Source organism: Phallusia mammillata, chromosome 6 (assembly GCF_965637545.1).
Source record: "Phallusia mammillata chromosome 6, kaPhaMamm4.hap1.1, whole genome shotgun sequence".
In the NCBI taxonomy this organism is placed as follows: Eukaryota; Metazoa; Chordata; class Ascidiacea; order Phlebobranchia; family Ascidiidae; genus Phallusia; species Phallusia mammillata.
The window spans coordinates 20,434,986-20,457,755 of NC_137257.1; the positions used below are offsets into that span (position 1 = coordinate 20,434,986).

At 36.1% G+C, this 22,770-nt stretch overlaps 2 protein-coding genes and 1 long non-coding RNA gene across 4 annotated transcripts in view; all 3 read left to right on the plus strand.

The window, feature by feature from the left end:
* Window positions 1-4,170, plus strand: part of LOC145232342 (general transcription factor 3C polypeptide 1-like) — a 28,668-nt gene extending 24,498 nt beyond the window's left edge. For both annotated transcript variants that reach the window (XM_080096941.1, XM_080096942.1), the window contains exons 45-49: window positions 749-865; window positions 1,396-1,563; window positions 2,090-2,204; window positions 2,762-2,851; window positions 3,605-4,170. In XM_080096941.1, coding sequence (XP_079953067.1) covers window positions 749-865; window positions 1,396-1,563; window positions 2,090-2,204; window positions 2,762-2,851; window positions 3,605-3,805 — 691 coding nt within the window. In that variant the 3' untranslated portion in view covers window positions 3,806-4,170. The remainder of the gene's footprint in view (window positions 1-748; window positions 866-1,395; window positions 1,564-2,089; window positions 2,205-2,761; window positions 2,852-3,604) is intronic.
* A 1,360-nt stretch (window positions 4,171-5,530) lies between these two features.
* On the plus strand, window positions 5,531-16,830 carry LOC145233193 (E3 ubiquitin-protein ligase XIAP-like). The gene is made up of 20 exons (XM_080097870.1): window positions 5,531-5,741; window positions 5,808-6,214; window positions 6,547-6,634; window positions 6,702-6,857; window positions 7,085-7,145; window positions 7,757-7,839; window positions 7,989-8,174; window positions 8,578-8,686; window positions 9,033-9,186; window positions 10,301-10,400; window positions 10,769-10,889; window positions 11,421-11,503; window positions 12,710-12,886; window positions 12,951-13,062; window positions 13,124-13,277; window positions 13,657-13,756; window positions 13,868-14,009; window positions 14,225-14,313; window positions 14,487-14,578; window positions 14,864-16,830. Exons 2-20 carry the CDS (start codon window positions 6,022-6,024, stop codon window positions 15,076-15,078), a joined length of 2,415 nt encoding a protein of 804 aa, XP_079953996.1. The 5' UTR covers window positions 5,531-5,741; window positions 5,808-6,021; the 3' UTR covers window positions 15,079-16,830.
* Window positions 16,831-18,105: 1,275 nt separating this feature from the next.
* On the plus strand, window positions 18,106-20,576 carry LOC145234706 (uncharacterized). The gene is made up of 4 exons (XR_013861321.1): window positions 18,106-18,156; window positions 18,877-18,961; window positions 19,164-19,257; window positions 20,560-20,576. It is a non-coding gene; the product is annotated as an uncharacterized LOC145234706 (long non-coding RNA).
* Window positions 20,577-22,770: the final 2,194 nt, after the last annotated feature.

A 22,770-nucleotide genomic window follows, 5' to 3' on the forward strand; every position in this document is an offset into this window, starting at 1 on the left:
GATGATTGTTGTGTTAAAACCTGTAGCCCCAGCATTTACCCCACTAGCCCCCTAAAATGGGTGAATTTTTAAACAGGGTTGGATTTGGCTGAAATTTGGATAGCTTGTACAATTTGCCATTTACAAATGATGATTGTTGTGTTAAACCCTGTAGCCCCATCAGTTACCCCACTAGCCCCCTAAAAAGGATAAATTTTTTAAACAGGGTCGGAATTGGCTGAAATTTGGATAGCTTGTACAATTTGCCATTTACAAATGACGATTGTTGTGTTAAACCCTGTAGCCCCAATAGTCACCCTGCTAGCCCCCTAAAATGGGTGAGTTTTTAAACAGTGGGCAATTGTTGGAAATGTTATGCCATTTATAGGTATCGATTGTTGTGTTTTACTTCTTTGTTTTAAACTAGACAAACTTTAAACAATGCTTGAATTGAGTCGATTTGTATAGTTTGAACTTTGCATAGCATGACTATTTAATCCTAGTACCAATCACAGTGTTTTACTTTACAACACCAAAGTTTCTTATGGTTATCTCTTGAAATGCAGTGTTTACAACTTTGCATGTGTGGGGACCCATGAGTTTCTGCCTGCAGAAACAACTAACGTTTTAAAAGACGGTGGCAAATATGGGACCCAATATAAAATAAGTGAAGGAATTATATTTATGTTTTAAAATAGATCATAGTGTATGTGCAAGGGCAATATGTGCTAAGCCACCCTTCTAGTTACCAATGCTTTTGTCGTTGCAGACGTCGATTTGTGACGCGCCACCACGCCACCAAGTGGTGTGTTGAAGGAGTCAAGTTTAAAGGAGATCGGACAAATTTATCAGCGCGACTTCGCTATGAGATGACCAGTCCTGCTCTGTAAGTGATTTAAAACTACGGCAACTCACCTTTAATTCCATTTTAGCATTAGCGCTAGAAAAATGGCTGCCATACTTTGGGCTTAAGGCAAACTGCAGTAGCCATTTCAGAATGTGTATTATATTCGATTTTATTACACGCCTTTTAGAAGACTTTAAAAATTGCATTGCCAGGTGTAAATAAAAAACAGACGATTAACTGACCTTAAGAGTAAAATAGAAAATGCAACAGTAACCTAATCCATTTTTCAGTTCGTTTTTTACTTGCTTAAACCTGTTGGTAGTAATTCAATGCGAAATCGAACTCGTTATTACAGACGAATTTGGTTTATCGCATAACCTGTTTCATTACATAGGGATGGTAAATCTTAAACGCATCCATGTATTTAAAAAAGCCGGTTAATTGCATGAAAAAAGCTTAATCTAAAATGTAGATTCGTCTTTATGTTAATCCGGTCTTTCTGTATTACCACTAGAAATTGCAACAGTTGTTTCTTTCAACTTACTGGTGGTTTTTGAATTATTTTCAAGTGGTGCTACTGACCAAGCCAAAGGCAAAACGACGACTTCCTCTGCTTGTGATGTCATTTCAATTGTTAACACAGTGACGCCATCACCCGCTAAAGTCAACGACACGGCCAACGAAGCTGCGAATGATATGACAGTAGAAAAATCCTTTGCAAAAGATTCGTTAAGTCTGTAAGTTCGAATTGTCATAATATATTCAGCTGCTGTTTGGTAAAAAAATGTCCACTTAAACTACAAATTTCCAAGAGTTTTTTCACAATTACCGTGCAACAATGCAGCAGTAAATCTTGTAGTTTCAACAACCTAAGGTTTACCTGACCCATTGAGATGGTTCCAAGGGGGTCAGTGAATGCTGAACAGTGGGGTTTGTAGTTTTAAAACCGGGATTTAACGAATTGCCAGTTCATATTCAAGTACTTGTTGATATAAGTTAAACAATTGCATCCCTTGTTTGCGGTTTGTTACGATACATTACTTTTTATTAACTAGGCTATATCCGTATTTGTCAGCGTTTTGTGCTGTTTAAATCATCTAGTACAAACCAGTATTACACACAACAATGTTTGTGAAGTCATTACTAATTTACGATTAACATGTACAAATTGCCACGTGGCCTTTGCAAGGTTCCCAAGATCTGATTTAGACTTCAATCCACTTTTTCATGTTCTAATTTTGCTGACGTGTCATGTTGTGATAGGTTGGATGCGAGCAGTTACGATCCAATCACGTTTATCTGTCGTCCATGGCATAATGTGTGTGGTGAAATTCAACCCAAGACTGCTTTAATGATTATGACCGGAGTATTTCAACAAGTAAGTAATCCACTTATTCCTTGTAGTAACAAATAAGACCAAAACGACATGCACATCTGCATTTCGTTATCAAGCCTTATAACTTTCAATGAAAGTTGCAGTGGAAAAATAATATTTTTTCGCTACACATGCAAAATGCATCAAATATATGATAATGATAAGCAGACAGTGTACACTGTTTTCGACCTACAAGGTCTCATCAGTGCAGCTGGTGACAATACATAGGTCGCATCAGCTAACGTAGCCATCTCATAGCACAAGTGGTGGGATTCAGCCAGTTCGCACCGGTTCTATAGAACTGTCTTTATGAGATCAGCGAACCGGTTAGCATTACTGGTTACTGTCAATGGACTTTTTGTAACAGAACCGGCGGAATAATATGACTTTTGTGAAAGAACTGGCTGACAAAAAAATTGAATCCCACCACTGCATTACAGTTCGCTGGGAGTAACAGGCTGACAAACCAAAATCTCCTTACCAACATGCTTTAATATTGTGTGAACTCAATTAGTGTTTCTAGTACAGCCAAGGTTTCTAATAAAAACACTATTTTTCAGATTTTCTGGTATCCTGGCGTCACGCTTGAGAACCTTACACGTCACTTCGCACACGTCATGCAACGAATTGAAGTCATTGAGATGACTGAGGTAAATAAAATTGGTCTAAAGCTTCTCTATAGTTGGTTATGTTATGCTGTAAAGCTGTACATGTGAATGTTTTGCACCTTTGAGCTGGCCAGAACCTGTAAAAAAGCCAAAATTGTGTTTCAAAAAAATTAGGGCCAAAAGTTGGGTAAATTGCGGTATCAATAATGCCTACTGTGAATTTAGGCTCAAATCAAGCCCGTTTTATTCTAATATAAGCCAGAACCCGGCCCGACCGGGCTCACTTACATCTCTAGTATAACTTTTATTATTTCTCTGTTATAACTCATTGTTTCATGGGTCGCGAGAAGTTAACATTTATTCTTGTGGTTTGCGGTAAAAGTAATTTGCGGACCCTTAATGTAGTTAATTTTATAGCCTCTTGGACAGTGCACTATAGGCTAAATGTGACATGATAACTTCAAACTTATTCACAATTCATCTAATTGTGAGAGATAAGTACTAAGTTAATAAATGTACCACTGCAGTACGTTTTCCTGTGAAATGTACTGGTACTATAGGGGTGAGCTACTAAATGTGTTTGTTTCTGTTTTAACTTGTTATCAATCTGTTGCTAATTATTAAATTTTTACCTATATTAAGGCTTTTATATCATCGAAAAAATGTTGAAAAACCATGTTTAACAGTTTTCGTTGACAACATTGGATTCAAAATCGTGACGTTTCAAGCCTACTCTAGTACAGGCCTATCTTGCTCAATGTGTAGTTTAAATCTGAATGTTTATTTGAAACACAGGTTTTGGTGCAAAGTGGTTGTGTGGAAAAGAGACGGATGAAACCGAAACCTTCGTGGCAACTTTTTGGTAAAAAAACATCCGCAATTGGCCACTTAGACGGGGAAGAACAGTTTTACTTTATTCCGGCCCCAGACGCTGTTTTCAGAATGTCAGAAATCAAAAAATTGCTACTTGAACGTAGTGGAAATACCAGAGCCTGAAATTGCAAATTACGGAACTGGTTTTAAACTGCAGATTTCCTGGAAAAAAAGAGGTACGTCACTCCAATTTATTTCAGAATGTCAGAAATTAAAAAAATGTTGCTTGAACCGAGCGGAAGTTCTGGAGACCAAATAATGCAAATTACGGAACTGGTTTCAAACTACGGATTTCCGGAAAAAGGAGGAACGTCATTCCAATTGAGTTGGACGTGTTGTTTTTTTGTGAAATTGTGTGTCCGTGGGGAAATCGTGAGAAATGAATTAAAAATCGGGGTTTATTGTGCTTTTTTTGTGATGTAAACATTTTTTGTTGTTCACTTCGTTTTAAACATTTTCCGGTCAAATTAAAACGTATTATGCAGTAATTGTGTTTTTGAGCATTACTTTTGATATTTTTAACACAAGAAAAACTCTTTGCTGTTTTTCGCAAAACCCTCGAACACAGCTGTAGTTGTTAAACCGCCCTAACATAACCTTCCTCTTTTTGTAACAGAACAACCCGTATCGGCTTTTGTGGTCATCTTAACGACACTCGGGCTAAAATCAACATTAGTTTGGCGAAATGAGTTACGAAATTTGTGGATTTGTCAAGCTTATTTGATATAAATTGTGATTGATTCTTTGATCCGTTTCAAAAAAGTCTTGAGGACTTTTCTGCCGATGCTCCGTTGTCAGAATTCTAATCTTAAAAGATTTCAGTCCCGAAAGCAGTGTTTCTCTACTTTGTTTGGCGTGCGCTACGAGACATTAATTGACCCCGTGGAACTAAATTGCAAGCGTTCCAAATAACTAAAGTTTTCAACCTAACAAAAAAAGCTTTGGCCTACTTGCAAAGTTCGAGGAGTCGTCAGTAAAATGGCAATAATTAAAAATTTAGCGTTAATTACCAAAGCGTCAGAAGTAGGTAAATGCTTGGCGACAGACCTAACAAATTCCAATGCGTCCTTTTGTGTCGAATTAGCCACAAACTTATAAAATTAATTGTAGGTGGAAAGTACCTAGTGGGATCTAGGTTCTTTTATGTTATTTGTTTTGATTACTATTTTTGGATTCATTAGCTTTTTTACTTTCTTCTCTTTCAAGAATAATAAAAGCAGGGAGTCGAACAGGAACTAAATCCGAACCCGCGAGCCGGTTTGAGCGGTTAGTTTCATTAAACCCGAACCCGAACCGCTATAATTTTCGCTTACAAAGTATTTTCAAATGTTACTAAATTGACTGCTCCTACACTCGAGAGTGAAAGAAACACAAATGCATTGCCATTTTTCGATCCCAATACCATGCAATTTACAAAATGAGTTTAATTCGAAAGGTTGAAACTCGAAGAATTTTTCAGCACAAAGGATTTTTCCGGGGAAAGTCCCAGGTACTTTTACGATGGGAAACCCCTGGTACTTACAAGGTGACTTTGTCCTGTTCCATCTTCAAAAAACACAAGAAACGAAATGTTATGCGATTGTTGTTTGTGCTTATGTGTTGTTTAGGGTTTGTGGTCAATCAAATTGTTGGCCTTTACATTTTTGTAACTGATAACGGGAATAAATCAAATTTTAAGTGGAATGGGCTTCAGAAACTTTTAAAATTTTAAAAATAAGTTTGTTTTTTAAGGAAATGATGCTCTCAAGTGCAGGTTTGAACTTCCAGAAATTCAATGCACAAGATTTTATATCATTAAAAATGGTTTTTATGGTTTTTATGTTCTGCAAGTTTGGTAAACATTACTTTTACAGATTAAAAACTGCTGTTTTGTTCTTTTGGTAGTTGGGCAACCACTATGTTTCTGTATTTAATAACTTTACCAACAGACTAATGCACTTCTGGCATTTGGAAATATGATTTTCTGTAAATTGCACTTGTTGTGCACCTTGTTGGTACTTCCACATTTGGAAGCTGCTGACAAGGAGGAGTTCAAATTCAACAACAGCACAAACTCAAGGTAGTTTTGTTGTTTTTTGTTTACACATGAAATTTTGAAATATTATTGACCTCCTTTTCACAACAGTTTATTAGGCCAAGAATAGATATCTGCACCCATTCCCCTGGTCAATACAACTGAAGATGAACTAACTCGTATTCAAAGTGGGGTTTCGACTGTTGTTAGGCAAATCAGACAACAGTTCAGAGGGTCTATTACTGATTTTCGAACTTGGTCATATCAGTACATTGAATCTCATTCAAATGAATCTGCAATCATTCGAGCACTGCGAGCAGTGTGTATGTTTTCAATGTCCAGATTTGATGAACTTATGGTACAGTTTAGAAATGAAGTTGATGAACAATTGATTTTGAACATGTGTTTTCTTTTGACCAATCTGGCGTATTTGAGATTTTTAAATCTTAATTCAGAAGACCAATGGTTCAAAGACAAGAGAAAAAGTCTTTACGAGCTTTTGTTCTACCTGAAGAAAAGTAAGTGCTTTCTGTTTTAAACATTTATTGACATATGCTATTTTTAAGCAAATCTTTATTAGCTAAATAACTTGCATTTGGTATTTTGATAGGTTGGATATACAGCACTGTTGGTATTACAGGCATCATTTTGATGTTGTTTGTAATAATCATTTTCCATGACAATAGGGGCTAAAACTTATGTAATACATTTCAACTCACAACTTTTAAAAGTTACCATTAATTAGTTTGTTTTTGTTGGTCACAATATGCTAAACACTACCTATACATATAAAGTTGTTGTGATTTTATCTAAACCCTGTTTTAAATCATACCTGCACTTGTATTTCAAGATAAGCCTTCATTGCGAAACTTTGTTGTGCGCTGTCAAAGAATTCTAGGCAGAATTCCTGGCCGATTAAGTCTAACCGGTCAAACAAGGTTTGCTAAACTTATTTTAAAATAATCGAGAGGAAATAGTGTATAGTTGGTGCATTTTTGTGGTTAGAAATCCAAGATCAGGCACTGTACAGCAACCAGCAATGAACCCCAACTCATTACAAGACAGAATATTTTCCTTACAACATCACCCCACCATTGCAGACACTTTGGCAAGAAACGGATTTTACTGCAGCGGAAATAATAATTCAGCTACATGTTACAGGTGTGATTTTTGAACTTTTTGTTATTGGGCAACACATCAACTTTGCTCTTTGCACTATTTTACACATGGAAGTTTGTTCATACCTTGTAAAATTACTTTGCTGACAATGTGATAAAGGAGACAGAGTGATAAAAAATATTGTGCTTGATTGCATATTGTGTTAATAGCCGATTGAAAGCTAGGCAAAGTTTTTCTAAACATTTTTAAAGCTTGGATTGCATTTTTAGATGTGGCTTTCAGATCAGTAATATAAGGATGGCCCACTTTGTTCACCCATGTGGCAATGGGGTAAGTTTGTCTTTTTAAGGGCACTACAACAATAAAAAGCATTGTACATTAAAATCCAATTTGTATAAGGCAGAGGTGCACAACCCTTTTGGTATAACAGCCGCATCACAGATCCTTATTTCAATTACCAGCTTGTTTTTTTTTTATTTAAATTTCCTGATTTAAAGAAATAGGTCTATATCTATATGTGTCTTCCTTCTAATAGAGCTTAAAAGGCCCAGATCGATTTCTAACTTGATCCAAAGATTATGCTGAACAGTCTGGCGATCAGTCTTAACTGTTTATATGATAATCTATATTGTGACTCTTGTGGTACCTGTTCGTATCAATGTTTGCACACAATGTACTGTATTAGGATTCACAAATCGGATTAAAAACAATGTCTACACATTTTTATTGTGTTGTAATTTTAAGTTTAACATTTTCCACAGTTTTGAAGAGATGAAGTGTAGTTAGTTTTTTTTTTTAATGCTTAGCTTTTCCCCTCTCTAGCCAACAAATAGTTGAAATCTAATTTAGACATTTAATAATTCACAAAACTAATTGCCAAATCTTTGTTACAATTTTTTTAGAATAAAGCAAACAAGCGATTTCACTCCCAATTTATTTAGATTGCTGACCTTGCAAATATCCCATCATCTTTACATGAAAATTTTCTCAAGCATCTGGATTTAACAAGGGAATCTGAAAGAATGTAAGCAAACCTCAATGTTAATTGTTTTGCAATGTTACACCTTCAACCAAAGTTTGTCAAAATTAAAAAAGAGAAATATGCATTTTCATCTGCATGTTGCATTTGTGGTTTTTGTTGATTTATTGCACTAAAGTTAATATTTTGAATAGTCAAACGTTTGAAGATTGGCCTTCTGAAACTCCATCAGTCTCCCCAACAGCTTTAGCAAGGTCTGGATTTTTCTATCTTGGCAACCTTGATCGTGTACAGTGCTTTTCTTGTGGTGGAGCTTTAAAAAACTGGCAACTGGGAGATAATGTACAAACTGAACATCGCAGACACTTTTCACACTGCAAGTAAGTCATTGTCTATAAGTTTAAAATAATTTCTTCCATCATATAGTATGATTTAGTTATAAACCCAAACATGGTAAATGCCTAACTACAAACAACTTGGTGCCATTAGGTAAAAGCAGTGGTTCTCAATGTTTCATGGAATGTAGCCCCCAAAAAGTATATTTTGTGCCTTGTGGACAAATCGAATAGAGTAAACAACAAACTATAATGGTGACAAACCTCAATATGGAAAAGAGTGTTAGGGAATAAAGATATTTGCAGCACACACACAATTCTGCCCATTAGACTCACTGATTTTTAGTGGGTGTTTCTGGTGAGGCTACACCACTGGGTTAAAGGATATTGCCACACTGTGATGTAAAAAATGTATTTATGTTTTACAATTATGTGTTTGTTTCTGCAGAATGTCCAAGGATAGTGAGATGAGAAATGTACCACTGGCAACAGATGAACAGGCTACAGTTTCGAGTCAACACACTGAGGGTCCACCTGATCTATCTGAGGATGAAGCTGTAAGTAACAAACTCATTTTTAAAATCAAATTCGAATGTCCATGACTAGGTACCCAACAGTGAAGTGCTTTTCAGCATTTATAATCCAATACAGGTTTCCAAAAAAATAAGATTTAAATCAGTTAAAGATTGGGAAAACAGGGTTGCTTTTTGGAGTTTGATTTGTCCACCATCTGGGTCCAATCAAAGTTCACCATCTGCCTACTAATAAAAAAGTGATTGCACCAAGTAAAGGATACATTTGTGAACACAATGATATTATACATCCAATGACCAAAAAATCCATGTATATTTTAGTTGAGTTGAGATGCATAGTTTTAATATCTCCGCCTCAAAATATGTGCAGGAAGTTCTTCGGGAATCATTTCCATGTCAAGAGCCAGCAAATCCTCACATGAGAAACGAAACCAACCGACTTCAAACTTTCAACCAAGAATGGGGTGATGCACAAGTTGATGCAACTTCTTCAGAACTGACAAAAGCCGGATTTTTCTATTTAGGTTGGTGATTTTACCTAACATTAAAGATTTTTTAGTTTTTTCCATGATTTTAATTATAGACCCCTTCCCTGAAGGGGACACATATCGTTTTTGTCCATATTTTTGCTTCTTTTTTTGTGTAATGCTGGTTTGTTATACGCATTTGGTCAAGGATTGCTTCGAATTTATTCAAATTTACACGGATATTAGTTACTGATCCAAATTTGATCCTCCTGAAGTTTGACCCCAAATGACCCAGCGGTTCACCCACAGGCCCCCAAAACATATTTTTCTTAAACGGCTGTACTGACTTAAGTACATTAGCTAGGAGTTTCATGCTTTGTTGTTTGGTGCAATGTAAGGTATTCTAAAGAATTTTGTAACTTTTAATTTGATTCACCTATTGTTTTACCTCTTAAACTCCAAAATATTTGGTTTTAGCTTTTCCAGTCCTTTTCCAGTCCTGGGCCAAATCATCCAAATGGTTACCTTTACAGCCCATATACACTGAAAAGCACAAGATTTATACCAAATCTTGGAAGACCGGCTAATTTGGTATGATGTCTTTAATAGGCCTGGCATCCCATGATTTATTGATAAGTTTGCCGTAATTGCTGGTCAGCATCGTAGCTTCAGGTCTGATCCTAGAATGAATATATTCATCTTACCCTTCTCTGAATAACGTTCAAAGCCAGTGCCCTCGCATCAGCGCCTCCGAACTGGAGAAAGTGCTAAAGTTTAAAGTTGGAATGGGTTTCGTTCTTGCACTTTCAGATTTTGCCCTGCTTGCGATTCTGGACAAAGGGCTTGGTCGCATAACATATTGTTTTTAACTAGAAAACAAAATAGGCAGTGGAACAACTAGTAGCAGTTTGACAGGTGAATTAAGTATTCACATGCGGTCTAGCACATTTGTGTGGGAAATTTTCCAAAGCAGATCTAATGGTGTCATAAACTGTCATTAGGGAAATTCCCAAATTAAAATGTTGGACCTCTCACCCTTTAAAAATGTTTAGATACGCCCCTGTCATAGATGATATATGTAGTTTAGACTTAAACCTTGTTAACTATGAACAGGGTAAATTAAGTGTGCAAACTTTATTATTGTTGTTTAATTGTTTTTTATAATAAACAGGCTCAAGGGATCAAGTGAAATGCTGGTATTGCAATGGTGGACTGCGCAATTGGGAGCCGGATCAAGAACCTTGGGCAGAACATGCAAAGTGGTACCCATCGTAAGTCATTTAGTATTTTTGGTTTGTAAAGAAGTGGTTTTACCAATACACCAAGATTACAAAGAAAGTAATGGTGATAAGAACGAATATTTTAAAGATGGAAACCCTGTTAAAATAAGGGTGTTAGGAATTCACCTTCTAATTATATGTCAATGCCTCTTACTAAAAGCTTAAAAAATGTTTTTTAAATCCAAATTTGCAACCTTTGAAAAAGTATTTAAAAACAATTATGCATAACTTTATTAAAACCTTTGTTATGTTGTTACAATTTTAATGTTGGTTTCCCTGAAAGTTGTAGATCCTTCCTATAGAATTAACATGGTAAAATTTAAAAAAATGATTAGTAGTATCTTGTTGTGAAATTTCAGATGTGAATTTTTGCTTCGGCACAAAGGGCCAAACTTTGTCCACAGAATTGTAGCCCAGTTTCCTAACCTACGACGTCCAGTCATGCAGACCAATAGCAACACTCCAAGGCCATTAACACAGGTTTGTTCTTTGTTTATTTTTGTTGTTATTATTCTGAATGTGTTTTTGTCTGTAAATTTACCAATGTATCTGTTTTTTTCAATACCAAATCCATGTTTTTCCTGGGGCCATCTAAAATACGTGCCCAATTAGCACTCGCTTAGCTCTCTCAGCCATGAAGCAGATTACCCACACCGCTTGCAAAAATGTTGATGGTTAGGGCTGTGAGGGTTGGGTAAGGTATAATTACAGAAAAAAAAACTTTGTGGGGAAATCCCCTATACAAGGACTTAGTGACCGAAACAACCGCTAAGTGTGGGCTGCGCGGGCCAAATGGGCGCGTAGTTATACGTGTTCTTCAAGCTTGTATTTTTTTAAGCCACAATACTTAAAGCTACCTCAACCAAAAAACAAAGTTCTCTTTTATTGGGATAAATTACAATATTTTGGATGTGAAGGACACAATGGTTGGGAACCACTGTTGTAGAATTAATTGGAAGAATTTATTTTTTAAACTAAAATGATATAAAATGATTGTTTATAATTGAACAGATGATCAACTACCCAATTGTTCAGAGTGGATCACGTCAAGAGTTTTTAGCCAGTCTTAATCTTGCCAATGAAACTGATCGTCTGTAAGTAAAAATGATGTTTTTTAGGACACATATTAGATTTTTTTCTGAAAAAATGAAATGTAAATGTTAAGGTGTTCAGTATTTTGTGCTTTCAGTTTTAAAATTCTTCAAAATTTTTTAAAATTTCAAAGGTAATAAACCTTGGAGCTTTATTTCTCTCTTTTTAATTTGCCAAATTTTTAAATTATATCTAAAATATTTAGCCGTTCTTTAGCTGCTTTGGAAAATGCAGATTACATAAAAAAGATAAGCAAATGCAAAAATGGACCAAAACTAATTTAAAACATGTTAGAGTGTGTTTATGAATCTTAATATATGCAAGTTCAGAAAAACCACTTAGTCGTTCACCCTTTGGTTTTAAAGATATATATATTTCGCTAATACAGCATCGTCAGTATCTACGAACAAGCAGAAAGATTCATAAAAATAAATGAAAACAGTATGCATAAAAATCTACTAATAAAAGTGTAAAATAGAATGTTAAAAAACGTTACTCAAGCTGCAGCGTCAACCAACGCAACGAGTGAACCACTACCGCATCAAACAAGCGAAGAGACAAGAAAAAGAAAAAAATATATTGCAGGTGCGCAGCCGGAGGGAGGGAACAAGGCAAATTGTATTTTATCTACCGATAAAAAATCCACAGGCAGAAAAAACACGTTGGTTGACGAGATAAGGCGAGGTAAAAAAGTAAACACAAACAAACTGGAGGGAAAGGCAAAGGAAGTTATTTTACTCTAGGAAGAACCATTTTTTGGATGTTTATGCTTGCACCACTTTTGTTTAGCCATTTGTCCTCGTAAATGTCCAATAAATGAACCGGTGGTTTTTGTACGAACTGCACAAAAAAACATAGAGCGATGTCTAAATGTTCTTCAAATATGTCGCTGTGTGCAATAGCGTAGTGGTGCGCCAAAGCCGTTTTGTCATCGTTTTCGTTGTGTTGATGAGTTTTCCATACCGACCTGTGGCTATTCCAACGAATGGAAAATCGGTTTTCTTAATATATGCCTGATCATTTTTTTTTCAATTGCATTCTTTGGTACAGAAACATCTGGGCAAATTAAAAATAGGAATTACTTTTTTAACAGATTGCAGTAATTTAACTGTGAGTTTTGAACAGGGAAAATATATATAGGGGGTGTAAAAACTGTTCATTAGCAACAGCAAAATGGGCTTTTAAACAAAAATGTTAAAATTTTAAAGGCAAACTTTTCTGGGCTGGGAACAGACAAGTCACCCAGCTGCTTTGGCAAAGTCGGGTTTTTTTTATCTTGGCAATCTTGATCGTGTAAAGTGCTTTTCATGTAATGGAGTTTTGAGAAACTGGCATCAGGGAGATAACGTGCAAACTGAACATCGTAGACACTTTCCACACTGCAAGTAAGTTTCATTCATAATAAAGTATATAAATGAAATGCGTATGATTTTTGTCAACTTTCTGCAGAATGTGTCAGGGTACAGAGGCAAGAAACGTGCCATTGTTACCAGATGAACAGGGTGTTTCAAGTCAACAAACTGCATTTCATCAACCACCTGATCCTTCTGGGGATGAAGCGGTAAGTATTTGCCTTTATTGAGCATATATCTTAGATATTTTACTTCATTTTCATGTATAAGAGAAATCTCCACAACATGTTTCCATGTCAAGACCCAATTAATCCACATATGAGAAATGAAGACACTCGGTTTGAGACTTTCAATCATCTCTGGCCCGCACATCGTATTAATGCAACTCCTCGGCAAATGGCTGCAGCTGGGTTCTATTTTTTGGGTTCGTTTGAAAAAGTTTTTAATTTTTAACAAAGATTTGCAGCTTTTATAGTTTTCAAATGCTTTTCTAAAAGAAAACAGTTGTTCAAATGCAATGAGAATACAACAGTTGAAAATACACTTAAAAGATTTGATGAAGGGTGTGAAACAAGTCTATTTGGGCCATTATTGTCCTCATCAAACTTACAAACAGATTCATGTATAGTGTTTCAAAATTGGCCAAATGTTTAAAGAACATTGCAATAAACGTAATTTTGACTTATCCACCTTTCAAACTGTGTTTACCAGGTATAGTTAAGCACATTTAATTCTGAATGCAAAACCAAATGCACAAAGAAACGGATAAAAAAATAAGACAATTTTGTTTTGTTTAAAAACAGGTAATAGAGACAGGGTAAAGTGTTGGTACTGCAATGGCGGTTTACAAAATTGGGAAAGTCAAGATGACCCTTGGACAGAACATGCAAAGTATTATCCAAGGTAATTTCTTGTGAAGTATAAATGTGGAGTAACATGAAACTTTGGTTGGTTCATTTCAGGGCACCCAGAAAAGCTATGTAAAAATACAAAACAAATCATTTTGCTTTCCAGCTGTGAATTTGTTCTTCAACGAAAGGGCCTTGAATTGTCCCAAGGGCTGTTGTCCATGTTTCCGTTTTTGGCTCGACCAGATATTACTCGTCAATCTTCCAACAACCGAAACAAAGGATGCAATCGTGCTACAATATTGCAAGTACAGACAAAATATTTTTACATTTTGTTTTGTTAATGGTTCATCCTCTTTCCAAAGAGTGTTTTTGCAATACTTGGCCCAGTTTATTAACAGTTTAACAAAGCATGCATGGTGTGGGTTACTGAAACACCAGCAAAACTAGAATTGTGTTGTTAACTTCTAGGTTACAACAATGTTCTATTTTATTGATTATGTATTGGTGAACATTTTTACAGAAAAGTCTGAAATTCATGAATTCATCAATCGCAAGACAGTTAACTACGCTTGGTTTTCAGAAACATGCAATATACCAAGCTGTTGAAAGGTAAAATGCTCAGTGAATTTCATTACTTTTGAAAAAATATGTTTTTTTTGTGGGAAAATGATAATATTTTCTGCATACACAGTTTGAGTTGTGATCACCAATTTCCACATAATTTTTCATAACTAAGATAATTAAATAGTAGTCTTATACAATTTTACATTGTTTTTCAACAGAAGAATTCGTCAAGGTGGAGCACTAACGCTTGATGACATACTGGATGAGCTTGTCAGTAATAACATTGGAACTCCAGACAGCACACCTACAGGTCATTATAAAACATCAGAAACCAGAGTTTTGCTCTACAAACATATATTTTCCAACTAGAAAAATCACAGACATGTCAGTTTTGCAGTTAAAAAAGAGTAACGAAACCGATTATTGGCATCAGATGCCGAAAACAGCATTTTCGTGTTGGCCGATTTATTAGATTAGTTTTACCATCGTACTATATCATATAGTTCACTTTTTCTTGGGAGATTTTTTTGACCGTTCCTAAAGGACTGGTAAACCCAATACTGTTTGAAGTGAAAAGTTTCGTGTATGTTTTAAGATAAAGTTTCAGCTTTGGAGGACGAAGTTAAGGAATTGAGAGACGAACGTCAATGCAAAGTCTGTTTAGACCGAGAAGCAAATGTCGTTTTTGTACCGTGTGGTCATCTGTGTTGCTGTCATTCTTGTGTTCAGACTCTTCAAAGCTCTGCGCAGTCTCAAAATTGTCCAATGTGTAGAACTCGCATTGAAAAAGCCATTCGAACCTACATTTAGTTGGCATGTTTTTTTGAAGTGCTCTAATAGAAACGTTAATTTACTTATCCATGGCTTTATATGCAAGAAGTGTATTTTGCAACATTTTTTAGCAAGTTTGTGCACCTATATACATTTCTTTTAATGTTAGGGTGTGGAAAATCCTTTATCCTTTCAGAGCAGTGGTTCTCAACCTGTTGATTATTAAACTTCAAGTTTATCATTTTGTAGCTACGTAAAGCCATCATTCTATGACGTCGTGGAAGGCATATAAAATTCATTCATTTGTTACAAGGGGTAGCGACAATCAAACTGTTAAGAATTACCGTGTTAGACTTCGGAGTATTGTAAACCTCGGTTAAACCGGATTCGGTTAATTCGGATCTTCGCCTAATTCGGACAAAGCTTGAGGTACAAATGATTTTTGATATTTTTCTTGACAAAACGCTTTGGTTAATCCCGCAAACAAAAACTTCTCTTTCTACACATGCTAATCTGGACTTTTTACGTTACAATGTCATTTTTGTACATCAAACCTCGTTGAAGTTACACGGTGGTTTATAACAACTGCTTACTGTTTGCTACTTGTTACACTGCATCGTTTTTCAGTGTTTATAAATTTGTATAGCATAGTTACTGAATCCAATTAAAGTGATTTATACCGATAAACCACTATCTATATAAAGTAAGGCTTGAAAATATCGACATTCCGGACATTTTTGGGGGGCCAAACGGGTCCTGATTACCAAGGTTTACAGAAGCTTTTTTGACAACACATTGCTTCCAGTACCCATGTGCATGCACGTCATTAACAGCAATCTATTTTCGCTGCCTTTAATTATACACTGCTGACTATCATATACAACTTTTGTAAACCCCAAGTATCCTGTAAGCAATTCTTAATACCTGATACGAGACAAAAACCAGGTTTGATGGTACATTCGTTCTGACTAGCGATACTCAATACGTTTATCATCCAATATGTTGCATATTTTTTATATTGTTTGCCTCTAAATTCTACAACGTTTGTTAAAGTATAGTTTGGGGCTTCTTAAACCCCCTTACCCCACTGTCCGCGTTCTTTAAAAAAATGAAGTGTTTTTGCCGTCAAAAGTAGCATGATAATGTATTGTATAACAAATTTCGTATCCAACTTAGATTATACAGCGTCCAGAGGTGGCAATATCGTGTGAAAGCTTTGGTTTCGATGTTGTGTTGCCGCTTTTTGTCGTTCCGTATGTTGGGAATTAGGAGACCTGACGTTATTTTACATTACTGGAACTAATCAACCGTTGCTTGAGTCATGTGATTTCAAAATGTCCGTTGTTATGAAGAAGCCATATATAGTTCTGGTGGGCGAAACGTCAGCAATACAACAAGTTCAATTTTTCTTTTTGCTGTATTCTGTTTCTACTGTCAAATTTATTGCAGCATTTCAAGTTGCGTATTTATCCTCTAGCGCTCTCTATTTTGTTGGTTGCAAATGTTGAAAACGTGGGTAGAAACTTGGCCGAAGTACAAACATAATAAAACTATAATCGGGATTCGTCCTCGGGAGCCGCCTGGGTTCGAACCCCGTGAAAAAATGTTGAGAAGGTTTGCAACAATGATCCTATGCGTTTTGTGTTTTATGCATTTACCATTTTGTGTTAGACTTTGACCCGAGTTTATGTGAACACAAATGTTTTTATTGTATACATACACAAATTGAGTATTGCGATAAAAGTCGTTAAAGTGACTCGTAATGCACAAAATACACAACGTTATAAGTTATACTTTGTTGTTTGTTGGGTATACCTATCGAAACAAGCATAGGCTAAATACAGCTTTTTGCCCTGCGGGGTAAAAATTGTTCAAGTTTAAGGCGTTTCGGCAAATTTTCGGCAAATACGCTTTGTTAAAACTTCTTTGAACACAACAATTGGCAAACTGCGAGACTTGATTGCCAAAGCTGTTATACAATAAAGTAACTAATCCACTATCACGAAACGACATGAAACCAAAAGCTAAAATAAGACATAATATTGTACAACAATAACCGTACAGCGTTTTATGTGTTAGTTCAATTGTAAATAAAAAAGCAGGTTTTATTCAAATAATAACCAAGTTTACCGGTGATGGACCTAAACCCGCCTTAAAAAGTTCTGACAGAAAACGAGTAATATCGGTCCAATCAGGCCGAACCTAAAACATCTATTTTGATGTATGTTTTTCAACTAAACCGTGTGCTGTTTATGCGGGTAAACTTGTTTATGATCCAAAACAACGTTTGTCATATGGAAGATGAACAAAACACATATTTTTTCTGACTACGTGACTCTTGATTTCTAAATTCAACAATTAGTTGATTGATCAGATTAGCAAAAGTGAAAATTTGAGTAAAAATTTCATACAATAAATGCCAAAACATTGGCAAAACGGCATATTTTAACCGAAAACTTACGTAAAACTGGTTTTAATGTTTAAGCCCAGTTGTCATTGGAGCCTATGCGGCATTGTGAAGAATTTCGAAACGTTTATAATACAGATATACAGAGTATTCGATTTGTTGCATTTTTTTCGGCCGAATCGGACTTTTTGGCAAAGATTCGGTATCGGCCCAAAAATATGTTGCATTTTGGCCGAAACCGAATCTTTTACCAACACAAACACAGAACGTGTATTTTCTGCTTGGTAAGGTACCACGAAATCTTGCAAACTACACCATAACTAAATCGCGCAGTGTTAAACCCCACACAACTTAAGGACAAAACAAAACTATTTAGCATTGTTCGCCTGATATAGATATATAGGCCTTTGTATAGATAGTACGTTTTCATGTCAAACGCGTATAGCGTACGACTTTGCGTAATGTCATAAATAATTCGGTTGATTCAGCCGAACTTATTCGGCAAAAATGCCGAATATTTAGTTTTGGCCGAACCGAAATATAGCCGACTCGATACGTCACTAGTTAATAACCAACAAGTTTTTTGTGCATGATTTCTATGAAATACGCCCTTGTGCGTGGCCATGTGACTAAGTGCCAGATGCGATCAGATTGTCCTTACTCGGTAGGCGTAAACACCACGACCGGTTTTGTGTAAGAAAACTCATGAGGTGAGGGTGCTTTTTTGTGACTTTTATATGTTGTACCAAGATTAAACCGATTTAAAATTGACGTTAACTTTTATTTCTCTCTGCTAAGCAAGAACGCAACGTAAATACAAACTATAAATTGCAAATGTATGTATAAAGGCGAAAGTTAAAAAATGCACGATTGCGCAGGTTTTTATTCATGTTTTTGAATAAAAATTACAAATATTACCACGCCTTGTTTAATAAATAGCAAACTTGTGATTACTTTCAAATTAACTAAAGTTAAATTGTAGATATTGTTTCGCTACCGTAGTTTTATTTTCAAACCCAGTCTGTTGGTGTTTTACAGCATTTAAACGACAATTAAAACGTAACAATTTTTGCATTGTCCCTAAAAGAATGTAAATTAGCTTTCATCGCTTAATCTAATGCATTGCAGTGTTTATATGTTGTTTTTGCAAAGATTCGTTAGTTCAAAGTATTTAACAATAGTAAAGTTCTACAGTTGCCCTGTTACATAACAATGCCACTTTGCGCAGTCGATTTTCAAACGGCGCAATTTTCACGCAATCGGCGCTTTTCGCTGATAAAATTGCTCTTGCATTTCAAGTTAAGCAAGCGCTGTCGAATGTTTGTCACCTAGCAGGGAGGAATAGGAAACCTAGTTGCTAATTTGCAGTTACTTAAATCCTTACAGAATTGAACCTAGTTGCTAATTTGCAGTTACTTAAATCCTTACAGAACATGCTGATAATTAAATGCTGCTGAATTGAAGCTACAAGATACCAACAATGTTCAATTAACAAGACTTTGCATTCATTTTACGGTAATGTGCTAGTTTTTTTGCTGATAATGGCGAATTTTGATTGTAAACAAACGGTTATTGAGATTTTTTTGGGAAGAAAAGGCCCATTGTGGTTTGCAAAGTATACCAATGCCAACCACTTTTACGCAATTGAAGATTTTTAGTGTTTAAGAGACAAGTTGTATACGAAGTGCAAATTTTAAAACATATATATTTTGTACAGTCATCTGGAGGCACCAAAGTGCTGCAAGAACAACCAGTTCTCGACAAGTCGGCCATTGCTTCGGCCAGTGACTTGAAAAAACGTCTTCATAGAGGTGGGTCTATGTTTGCATGAGATACTTAGTATTGTTGTTAACTTTTCTGGCAGAAAATTATGCCTAGCAACAACAGCTTATGTATTAGTATTGTTGTGTGTATTCAACTTGTTAAATGTGTAACAGTGTGGTCAAATCGAGTTCTTTAAACCCTTAAAAAAGTCTTGCGTCACAGTCTGTTGTAAGTGTAACGTTTGTCAAACGATTTAACGCGCTTCCATTGGTTTATGCTTTTTGACAGTAATAATTGTCTTGAAAAATCTGTACTTATTCTGCGATAAAGGCTAATATTAGTCTCAGTTCTAAGTGAAGGAAGTTTGCAGTACGCACGCAAGCGCATCATTTGATAACATTTTGATTTGCTAATGCCGATGTAATTACTACGAAAATTTAGTCCCATAAATTTTGTATGTTTAGCTTGAGAAATAGTCTGTCTATTTTTCAAGCTGAGAACGATGGAAGTGTTGCGCAACTTTCATGTTTTATCCACGTATTTCAAAACTGACGTAACAATAGCTGGTATGCGCAGCACTGTCACGTGATAATTAAGCCAATCAACGAAGCTATTCGCTCAATCGCAAGAAGCGCTGATTGCAAAATATTTCGAGTTCCAGGGTGATTGCGAGATTTTTGCCTGCCTCTGACTAGTGTATAAATTCGGCCACGTGTAATTCTTGCTTCTCACGTGTTGTGGCAGCGCCCTCTATTGGCGGTATGCAATGTGCTAACACTGCTAAACATATTGGTCGCACTTTGCTTTAATTTCAAGCAGCAGCACCCATGCTACAGCGATTTTTTATATCACTTAACATAAATGAGGTCAAAACAAAGCAGGAATACTATGTAACGTCTGCACTAAGATGTATTCTATGAACACAAGCCAAGCATATTAGTCGCACTATGCTGTGCTTCTAACTAGCGCTGTCCGTGCTACAGTGGTTTATATTTTATTTAATATAAATTGCCCCAACAAACCATAAAGGGACAACATGAAACGGTTTCACTAAGATGTATAGTACATTCTATGTACACAAGTTGTATGGCAGTTGTGTTTTTAATTAAATTAATGATTAAATTTATTAATCATAAAGAAACATGCATAGGTAGTAGCAGCCTGTGTTATGTTTCATGCGGTTAATAAAAGAAATTATGAAGTAGTGTTGTATGTTTTAAGATAATGTTTAACTGTTTAATGCGTTTTATCAATAAAACGGGAAAACATAACTTTAATTGTTTTGCTTTGTCATTTGTTAAATATAATATCAAAGCATAACGTTACAAAATTTCCACTTTGTTCTACAGAATAATGTTCCGGTCAACACAGAGTTGCAAGTCGGGCCGGGCTTTTCGGGTCGGGTTCGGGTTCGGGCCGGGTTCGGGCCGGGTTCGGGCTTAGGTATTTGTGAGAAAACGGGCTTAAAACGGGCCTGACTTTGCGTTCCGTGTCCGCCATTTTTTAAATAAAATCACTCAGCTAAGTAACAAGTCTCTGGCTTAGACTTAATGCCCACCCTACTCTAAAACACATTGTTTACGCCATTTTTTACTATTGTTCATTGTGTTTGTTGTCTTTCTCTTTTTTATTTCTCATCCTTTGTTGCAAGGCTTTCGTGGATAGGCCTGTCAATCAAAATTTCGGGCCTAAACGGGCTTCTCAAAAACGTTTCGGGTTCGGGCCGGGCTTCGGGCTTATACTTTCGGGTTCGGGCCGGGTTCGGGCTCAGATTTTGGGCCCGCTTGCAACTCTGGGTCAACAGCACAAGCTTCAGAACTGGGCTTGGCTATTATCTCTTCAAACCATCACAAACAGTTATTTATGGTGTCGTGCAGTAAGCATATGGACGTTTCACGAACAATCAACTTGGATTTGCAAAACCACATTATCATTATCATCTTACATCACCAAGAACAGCCATTTTATCACAATTTCAAGTTATGAGGGGAAAGTGAGCATTCGGTTGCCTTGTGCATATGGACGTTACGCCTAACGGACTTGGGCTTGGGATAAATTTGTTCATTGCACACGGCGGATTGCACTAACACACGTTAATTGTCACAGAAGCTTAACAGTGGAGATTAAATTAAAGCTGTTTTTTAAGATCATTAGCCAGCGTAGTATCAAGGAAGGGTAATAATAAGTTTATCATATATTAGACAGTTAGAAACTATAGATTGTTTTACCCTGCATTTTTAGTGACATACTTTTGCATTGCTTTACGATGTAACTCCAAGACTACAGCATAACTTCAATAGAAAAACAGTGTATTAGAAAGTTGTTGTACAAACAATCGATTTTTCGGAATACTGTGCAGTTTGGAACGTTGAGTGATTTTGGTCTTGCGTGAAAATTGCTCATCGTTAAAATCCGTTACTGGTTTGCCCCCAACACCTGGTTGTTCAACGTTGCATCTGCATAAATTGTATTGCAAGATAGTACGCTGTCTTGTAATGCGAACGGTATTCTGAAAAGTTGCTTTGTTTGTGCGACATTTACACAGTTCAGTTTAGTTTAGTTTGTCTCTTTTAAAGCAGATTAAGACCTTGAAGTATAGGTGTAGTAAAGTTTTATAAGAAAATCGCAAGTTACAGGCATGCACAGATTTATGTTGAGGCAAGCATTAGCAGCAGAAGAGATGGAGTCCCACTGAAACCAAAAGATTAGTGATAATAAAGACACCGTTACACTATAGTATGAAATTTTCTGATACATTGTGCTCTTTGTTGTTGTTGTATTGTGCATATGGAACAAACAAAGAAATGTCTTCTCTTAATATCGGCTTTGGCTGGAGATAATTTTTTAACTCGCAGCCACGACTGACGATAAATGAACGAGCCAAGCTTGTTTTACGTTTTTGTGTTGTTTGCAAAATGGCTCCTTTTTCAAACGAATTAATTTTCAAAACGCAAACGATAAATGAACGAGTCAAGCCTGCGTTACATTTTGTTTTGATTGCAAAATGGCTCCTTTGAAACCAGCGATTTATTTCGTTGTGCTCTTCAGACTGATGCACAACGACTGTGACGTGTTCAAGTTTGTTCGGTCAAATTAAAGTAAATTCCTCCCCTCAAGTTTTAAAATTCCTCCCTTATGGTTCGAAACCACTGATTTGGCGTTTATTCCAAAGTTGTTTTTCCCAGATGGTAGTGTTATTGTACGACAAAGCATCGGGAAATGTTGCCCGATATTTCGAGTTCATGGCCTAAACAAGGCGCGCTTACAACTCCGATGCAAAGAAGTGGCTTGGTAACAGTAAACAAAACCAAATACAGCTTCAAAAACTGTTTTGTGACATAAATATCCTGACCTGACGTGAATCATTTTAAAGCGAAAGCGAAATTTCATGAAATTGGTCAAAACACGATTTTAGGTTTCCAGCTATTTCCGCGACGTTCCACCGTTAAAATGTTTTGTTTCATATACCTCTATTCCAGTGATTCTCAACCTTGTACTGATCGCGTACCACGTGACAACTTTTTGTGGCGTTGTGTACCACCTATAAACCCTGTTTTTGG

Coding starts and splice junctions, on each gene's coding strand:
- LOC145233193 (XM_080097870.1), top strand. CDS start 6,022: ATGTTTTCAATGTCCAGATTTGATGAACTTATGGTACAGTTTAGAAAT. Junction 10,401..10,768: donor CATGCAAAGTGGTACCCATC/GTAAGTCATTTA, acceptor GTGAAATTTCAG/ATGTGAATTTTTGCTTCGGC. Junction 13,278..13,656: donor AGCTGGGTTCTATTTTTTGG/GTTCGTTTGAAA, acceptor GTTTAAAAACAG/GTAATAGAGACAGGGTAAAG.